This window comes from Echinops telfairi, unplaced genomic scaffold, assembly GCF_000313985.2.
Source record: "Echinops telfairi isolate 266 unplaced genomic scaffold, ASM31398v2 ScPeMD7_3;HRSCAF=10, whole genome shotgun sequence".
NCBI classification, from domain to species: domain Eukaryota; kingdom Metazoa; phylum Chordata; class Mammalia; order Afrosoricida; family Tenrecidae; genus Echinops; species Echinops telfairi.
The window spans coordinates 57902191-57910113 of record NW_022103899.1 but is presented as its reverse complement, the minus strand read 5'-3'; the positions used below and the strand labels follow the sequence as shown (position 1 = coordinate 57910113).

The 7923-nt window shown below is 54.7% G+C and overlaps 1 protein-coding gene across 2 annotated transcripts in view; it reads left to right on the top strand.

Annotated features, from left to right (window-relative positions):
• Positions 1-3594, top strand: part of PDE6D (phosphodiesterase 6D) — a 4924-nt gene extending 1330 nt beyond the window's left edge. The window contains exons 2-5 of one of the 2 annotated variants that reach the window (XM_045295871.1): positions 465-590; positions 1285-1390; positions 2992-3082; positions 3210-3594. In XM_045295871.1, coding sequence (XP_045151806.1) covers positions 465-590; positions 1285-1390; positions 2992-3073 — 314 coding nt within the window. In that variant the 3' untranslated portion in view covers positions 3074-3082; positions 3210-3594. Of the gene's footprint in view, positions 1-464; positions 591-1284; positions 1391-2991 lie in introns of both variants that reach the window. The other variant, XM_013004415.3, reaches the window with a different exon arrangement.
• The last annotated feature ends 4329 nt before the right edge of the window (positions 3595-7923 follow it).

Below are 7923 nucleotides of genomic sequence, written 5' to 3'. Positions count from 1 at the left end.
AAGACTGTAAATCTTTATGGGAGCAGACAGCCTCATCTTTCTTCCACAGAGCCACTAGTGAGTTTGAACTGTGAACTTTGGGCTTAGCATCCCAATGCCCAGATCTGATGTTCCTTGAAGACCTATCAGTCAAATAGTCGACCACTGGAGGACTCCTCATGGCACTGACAGATAAGTGTTGGGCTAACTGCAAAGCCAACTGTTCAAACCCACCAGCTGCTCTGCAGGAGAAAGTTGAGGCCAGCTGCTTCTGTAAAGGTTGGCACTCCGGGAAGCCCTGTGTAGGCTCTGGTGATGAGCTGGAATGGAAGCAGTGGCAGTGGGTTGGGTTTGAATGTGGCCTGCAGCTGAGAGATAAAGGTACTAGTCTGCCCAGACAAGAACTTAAGAAGCTCCCGGACACCGTCAGCACCTGCTCTCGGGCTTTCGTGGAGAATGCACCACGGCTCACTTTTCCCTTTCAGCCCGCGTTCCCAAGAAGATCCTCAAGTGCAAGGCGGTCTCTCGAGAGCTGAACTTCTCTTCCACCGAGCAGATGGAAAAGTTCCGCCTGGAACAGAAAGTGTACTTCAAAGGGCAATGCCTAGAAGGTATTCTGCAGCCAGTGTGCCGAAAGTTGGGACAGAGGGTGAAGGACCTAGGGAACCAACCCCACAGAGATGTGATCACCAATCATGGGATTGGGGTGGGGGTGGGGTGTGCACAAATAGGGAAAACAAGAGAAAGCCAGCAATAGAGGATGCTTGAGCCCCTCTGCAGAGCTTTTCCCCTCCCCCACCCCAGGGCCTGGGCGTAGATGCCTGCTCTGTCAGGGCACCTTGTGTATGGTTGTGGAGGCAGCAGCTGTGACCAGGGTGGGCCTGCGCTGTGCTCTGCTGACAGCATTGTCCCCTCTAACTGGCCAGCCCTTTCTCTGGGTGGAGTGTCGCTGTGATGCCTGAGAGTGCACGCCTGTACTTTGGAGCTAAAATTCCCAGTGACAGGCCTGGCTGTACTGCTCTGTATAATTCACACCCAGCCGGCTTCTAAGAAGACGGTGCTGAGTATTTGCTACCCAGCTGGTCCTAGTCCCACCCTCAGACCCCAACGCACAAGAACAGCCTCTGGTGTGGGTCAGAGGACAGGCTGAAGCCGGTGTCCTAGCCTACCCTTCAGTCGGGGTGGTTTCTGATGGTTCTTAGGTGGCTCTCAGGTGGGAAGGGGCTCATTCTGAAGGAGAGGCACCAAGAGCCTTCAGTTTACACTGGGGCACCTGCTCACCCCGCCTCTCCCTTCTTCCTTCAGAATGGTTCTTTGAGTTTGGCTTTGTGATCCCTAACTCCACCAATACCTGGCAGTCCTTGATAGAAGCAGCACCTGAGTCCCAGATGATGCCCGCCAGTGTCTTAACGTGAGTGAGCAGGTGTCGGGAAATTGGGGGGTGTCTCTAGAAATGGGGCAGCCCGAGGGCAGGGATAAACAAGTATCAGGGGCCTTCTACTCTACAGGCCGCTGACGTTGGTCATGTGGAGGATGGGGCGTGAGAGTGGAAGGCTCAGCCTACAGTTCCAGTGTGGTCTCCCTCTGATCCAGTGTCAGCTGTAGCTCCCAGAGCCCTGCTACACTCGGCTCCTTGCTAACCAGAGAATGGGCCCTGCTCTCTCTGTAGTAAACGAGGTGATGTGGAAGGAACAACAGCCAGAAAACTGGGGAGAAAGATGGGACTTTCGACTCCTGTAAAGAATCAGTCTGAGAAAAAAACCACAGGACTGTACTATCCTGCCTTATAGGGTTGCTGAGTCAGCATTGACTCGTGAACAGTGAATTTGCATTTGGGTGCCACTAATATGCTAGGTTCTACCTTACCTCTTGCCTCCTGAACTTTCTAGAATGCAGAAATGGGTTTTGATTGCTTTTAACTGAATCTGGTAAGCCATGATTCTGGTTTGGAGGATAACCTTTGGTGACAAGGTTTCAAAGGAGAACCTGCCATTTGAATACCTGTGCAACCTGCTCAAAGAACCTTCAGTGTGTCCTTTGTCCAAAAGCATTGTCAGTAACTTCCCACCTCCCATTTTCTCTTGGGAAAGGGGTTAATCTTTCAAATGTTTTCATAATGATGCCTACAAAAGAGTCATTTGCACAGATAGTTAGGTACTATCAGACAGTCTCTTTAAGCAGATCCCTTATGAAAGCCACATTGAACTTGGAAATCAAGGTTATTCTGATGGCTTCTGACTTCATAACTACAAGGAGGTACCATCTGTTCTGACGAGGGAAGTGCCCGTGGGCACCCAGAGGCTCACACTCCAGTCACCAGCACTGCAGGAGGGGCTTTGTTTACAGCTCTTGGTTGCCTGGCATAGAAACAGATGGACTAATGTAACCAAAGCCGAGTGGAAGGAGTAAGGTGAGACCGAGGGGGCTCGGGAAATTCAGGCAGCAGGAATTTGGAGTGGTTTCTTCAGGGAGCTGCCACACACAGAAGCCTACTCAGGGAAGAGAGTTCATTGACCCACATGACACCTGGGCCTACCCCTTTGCCAGGTGCAGGAGGGCTCGCCCACTTGATTGCCCCCTGGACTTGGTGGCTCCCCAGATGAAGAACAGGGTAGGATCACTCAGCAGGGCAGCCCACCCGGCCCACAGTGGCATGTGTGATTGGTGCCACCAGTTCTGCAGGTGTACGTGGGCACTCAGCAGGTGCATTCTGGGTGGTTGTCAGAAAGTCTGTGATGCTTATTAGGCACCCTGGTATGCAGAACGCTGTACAAGGGCTTCGTCCAGGTGTGCGGATAGAGAAACACTCTCTCCTTTCTACTCAAGAACAAGTCCCTCTATCAACTGTCACGTTAGCCTCTAACCTACAACAGAGTCAGGATTTAAAGGCCCAAGTCAGGGTTCTAGGTGGGGTGCATGTGTGTTTGTGGCCCAGCGGACCCAGTCTCCTGGCCTGACGCGCCCTTTCTGTCTTGCCCCCCTTCTTCCCTTTCTCCCCCACCTCGCTTACAGTGGGAACGTTATCATAGAAACAAAGTTTTTTGATGCCGATCTTCTCGTGAGCACGTCCAGAGTGAGACTTTTCTACGTTTGAGAGAAGAAGGTGTGTGCAGTTCTAGAGTGGGGGTTGTTGGGGGAGGAGGAAACCATTTACTTTTTTCCTCCAATTTTGATTTCTGACACTTCCACCCCTAATTTTCTCTACGGCAAAAACCACCTGTGGCCACCAGGGGACCAGCTCTGTGTAGGAGCCAGACGGCCTTTTCCTCCCACTCAGCCGTCTTCCCCGACCCCACGAAACAGCCGATCTCAGGCCAGGTCAGAGGGCTGGCTCAAGCCCTGCTTGGTGCAGACACCACTGGGGAGGGACATGCACACCTCGATGAGGGGGGTCCTGCACCTGCCTGACCTCCCCTTGGGCCCTGCCCACTTAGTCACACACCTCCCTTTGGCCTCTGGTTTTGGAAAAAAAAAATCCCTCTTCCTGACCCATGTTTAGCTGTTTCCCTACCATTTCTATTTCATGCATTCACTACATTTAACTTGTAAAATAGACTGTGTTATTATTATTACACAATGTAATTAAAACACGAATTAAAATATTCCTAGTCTTTAGTATGGCGGTACTTTCATCTCTCTGTTTCTGAAGCGAGACGCTGGCCTGTGAGAGGAAGATGGAATGTATCAGACCCTGGGGACCAGCTCGCGCTCTCTCCGACCCTGGAGAGGGACTGGTCCATCTCTCCACTCCTGAGGTCCCTGGCGGCTCCCGAGCAGGACCAAGCCCCTGACTCTGACCCTCATCACGTGTAGGCGTGATGTTCAGTGGCTCCCATCCACCACACACTTGTGCCCTTGCTTTAGGCTCCATTGCTTTACAATGCTCATTTATTCCAGAACTTCCCAGGCAGGGTAGGGATACTAAGGTGGTAGCTAGGGGCTCTCCTGTTCTGAGAGCTGAAGTTAACAGGACAAGCGGGTTTCAACTACGTAACTAGAGAGCACTGGGGAAGAATCTGGGGGTGGAGACATTTGGAAGCAGCGTCCAAAGACGGAGTTCAGAGGACCCATGGGCTCTGGCTTACTGCTGAGCTGCCTGCAGCCTTCACTTGGTCAGAAGACACCAGCACCAAGGTTTCCCAGTGAGGAGGGTCCAAGCTCAGAGGGCAGGGGACAGCCCTTTCTGCTTTCCTTCCATCCACTTCTGCAGTCTGGGAATCCGTGCGTCCCATGTACGACCACCACCTTGTTGGCGAGGCTGCCTCCGGCAGGTGTGCTGCCCTGGACAGCAGTCCAGTCCTGGTGTGGGTTAATGTGCTGAATGTCACCCACTGGTGTTCAAACACCAGAGACTGCAGGAGGCCATGCAAACAAGCCGGGGTTCCTCCTGCTCTGTGAAGGCCAGCTCATTCCCTTCGCCAACCCTGGCTGCTGGGCAAAGTCCTGCCCGAGGTGCCTGTCAGGACAGAAGCACCCTTGGGGAAGGGCCTCCTCTCCTTGGGACCCCAGAACCAACCATGGGAAGGAGGCTCACTGCTCCGCCAGCTGCTCCAAGGAAAACGAAGACGGTCCCCGTCGTCGGTGTGTGTGCATCAGCAGTGTGTGTGTGTGTGTGGTGGTCCCCGTCGTCGGTTGGTGCCGCCCATCTCTCTGAAGAACGTATGCTCGGACGTATCCCAGCAGTGTGTGTGCATCAGCAGTTTGTGTATGTGCCCACCCACGTGTGTGCATCAGCAGTGTGTGTGTGTGTGTGTGTGCGTGCGTGCGTGTGTGCACGCGCGCATCAGCAGTGTGTGTGTGTGTGTGTGCGCGCACACATCAGTAGCCCTGCTGGCCCAGGGGCTCCAGTGACTGTGTGGCTTGGGCTGACCAGGAAGATGGCCCTGTTCCAAAAAGTGGGGGGCGTGGTCAGGCACAGAGAGAAGAGCCCAGAGCTGCAGGGACCGAGCCCACTGACAGCCCCTGGGGGTCGGAAGGGAAGCGTGCAGGCCAGGCCTGGCCCAGCACACACAGGAGAATCTGAATCCTGGGGACAGGATCAGCCTGGGCCGTTCTAAGGCAGGTGGCTCTGGAGCGCACTTTGAGGACTGGTGGAGACCTTTAGTAACTGTTAGTGACGCACATGGGGACCCTGGAGTGGCTGCAGAATGAACAGACCTCCCTCCGGGCAGCAGGCTTAAGAAACCAAGGTGGTCCCAGTGGGAGCAGAGGGAAGAGTTCAGTTGCTCGGGTTGGCTGTGGGCCCAAGGCGCTGTGTGGAGAGGAGGCAGCCGCAGATAGCAGGTCCTGGGCGGGAGCACACTTGAGAGAAAGTTTGCCATGAATATGCAGTAAACCCCGTCCTCCATCTCCCATCCTGACTCCTGGCCAGTGCTCTGGGTGTCAGGCTTTTGGATGGGGAATGTGGTTCAGGACTGAGCCGGCCCTAGACCAGTGTAGCGGATGGAGATGGTGTCCTTCTCCAGAGACCAGCCCCTCCTGATGACCTGTCCAAAGTACAAGAGGGAAAGTCACCGTCAGGCTTCTAAGGAGCATCCTGGCTGACCGTCCTTCAAGTCACATTTACTGGCCCCTCGGCAGTGCTTGGCATGTCGTGCTCGTCACTGACAGACACCACAGCTCTGGGTCTCAGTTCCTGTGCGGCTCGCTCCGTGTTCTGCTTTCCCGGGTCTGGGAGGTGACTGAAAAAGCCCTGGCCTTTGTCCTCAAAGTGACGTCTTTGCTTTTGAACCTTTAATGCGGTCTTGCCCACAGATGGCCACCCTAAAGGCCTTGAGAGAAGTTCGGGAAGGGACTGAAAGGAAGAACAATGACACATAATTAAGAAAAGTCCAGAAAGCCCCTCCCCATCTCTGGGTCCTTCTATGAAACTGGATCAAGTCACCCTTTTCTTTAAATAAGGCTTTCCTTCAATCCCACATCACGTTCATTCCCACCCATCCCCCTTGTCTGAAGCTATTGCATATTGAAGGCGTGCTTTGTGCACATTCTTGACAAATTATCCCACTTTCTGTGTCCCGTCATGCATGAGCCCTGGTGTACAGTGGGCTACAAGTTGGCGGCTGTCCATAAGGTCAACCGTTCAAACTCACCTGAGGGAGCAAGGTGAGGTTTCTGCCCCTGTAAAGAGTTACAGCCTCGGAAGCCCGCAGGGGCAGTTCTAACTCCAGGAGTCGGAATTAACTCTGCGGCCGTAAATTTGGAGTTTGAGTTCTGTGTACGAGGGTTGTCCTAAGGAGCAGCGTTAGTTACCTGCCAGATAAGGTGTGTGCGACCCCACCGTCAGGTAGCTTAGATCCCAACAGGCAAAGACAAAAAGCCAACCAGCCATTCAGAGAGGAGCCCATGCTGTGGAGGAACTAGGGTAGTGGGCTGGGCAGCCCCTGCAATGAGGGTGCAGAAGCAGCAAGGCTGGTGTTGCACTCTGGGCCAAATGAGGACGGCTGGTCTCCTGACGCCCACCAGTCTGCAGAGGCAGAAGGGAAAGGTGGTCAAGGCTCCAAAGCTGTCGTCCGAGCACCAGGAGCCAGGCAGGCCACACTGAGCCCAGTTCAGGACAACATCCTGCCCCAAACAGCCCGGTCGGGGATGGGGAGAAGCCAAGCCAGAAAGGTGGGGTCACTCCCGACGTGGAGTGGCCCGCAGGGTGGGGAGGCACACGACCACATCTGTCTCCCATGGAACTGCTGGTGGTTCAGACGGCTGGCCCCCCATTTATGGACCATCCATGTAGCCAGGCACCACCAGGCACCCATGGGGCAAAGAGCTCAGACTGCTCGACTGGGGGGGCAAGTGAGAACCTCAGGCCCCCTCTGGCAGCTCATCTCCCTCTGAGGGAGGTCGCTCCTAGTGACCACTCAGGTGCAGAAGTTTTGGGAGGCTCAGTAGACGAGGGCCTGGGTCAGAACAGAGAGGTCGAGGGGCACAGGGACTAAGTGACCAGAGGAAACAGACCTCGGTCTTTACCAGAGGGGCCACTTGCATCTGCGAGCACACCTGTCCAGCCATGAGGATACCATGTGGCCTACTTGCCAGGCCACAGAGCCACCCCTCACCTCGACGCTACCTTGGAAGAGAAGTCATTTCATCAGAAGCGCCTCAGATACAATTGAGCGATCCGCAAATTTGCTTACCCCCTCCTGCTCCTCAGAGGTGGGCGGGGCACATTCAGAATTGTAATTGGGAGTGGAGAATACTTTGCACTTCATTTGTTACTTTGCACGTGTGTGTCTGTGTGTGTGTGCGCACACTTGGGGTGGGGGTGGGGCGGTGTGCTTTCCCACGTGTGTGCCCTCTCCTGCATCACCTGTCTCAGATGATGGCCCCTAAGTCAGGACACCTGGTCACTGTCTTCAGCCTCTCCCAGCCGCCATTCTCCCCACCAGTAGCCTGTGGCTTCAGCCTTGTAGGGGTACCCCTACCTGTCCCCTCCCTGCCCCACTGCCCCCAAGGTGCTGCAGAACCATCGCAGCTGGGACCACAGGCCTCCCCTTCCTGTCACCCTCCACACCACAGCCGACATGAGAGCACCCAGCACCATGTCCAGCCTCCTGCCCGCCCCCCTCTCTCTGGTGCCATCTGCCTGGGGGTCAGCCAGGAGTGTGAACTTTATCTTTTGGAACTCTCCCTTCATGGCTTCCGAAGGGCACTGAAGATGTCCCCCCAGGGAGAGGCACCTCAGACAGCATTCCTCCATGGGGCTCTGATCCTCTGAAACCAAGCCGCTGCAGCTGCAGCTTTGTGAGAACTGGGAAGAGGGCAGGGTGGGAGGCTGGGGGTGGGTGGGCCAGGCAGCAAGTTCCCAGAGGATGGGAGCTTTTGTTTATGTACTTTCGCATGACAGGAAATAAGAGTGAGCCCAGCCTCCACTCAAATACTCCCTCGATGCAAGAATACTTTCTTCTCTTAAATTGGCACTCTATGATGCTCACCTTCCCGACACAA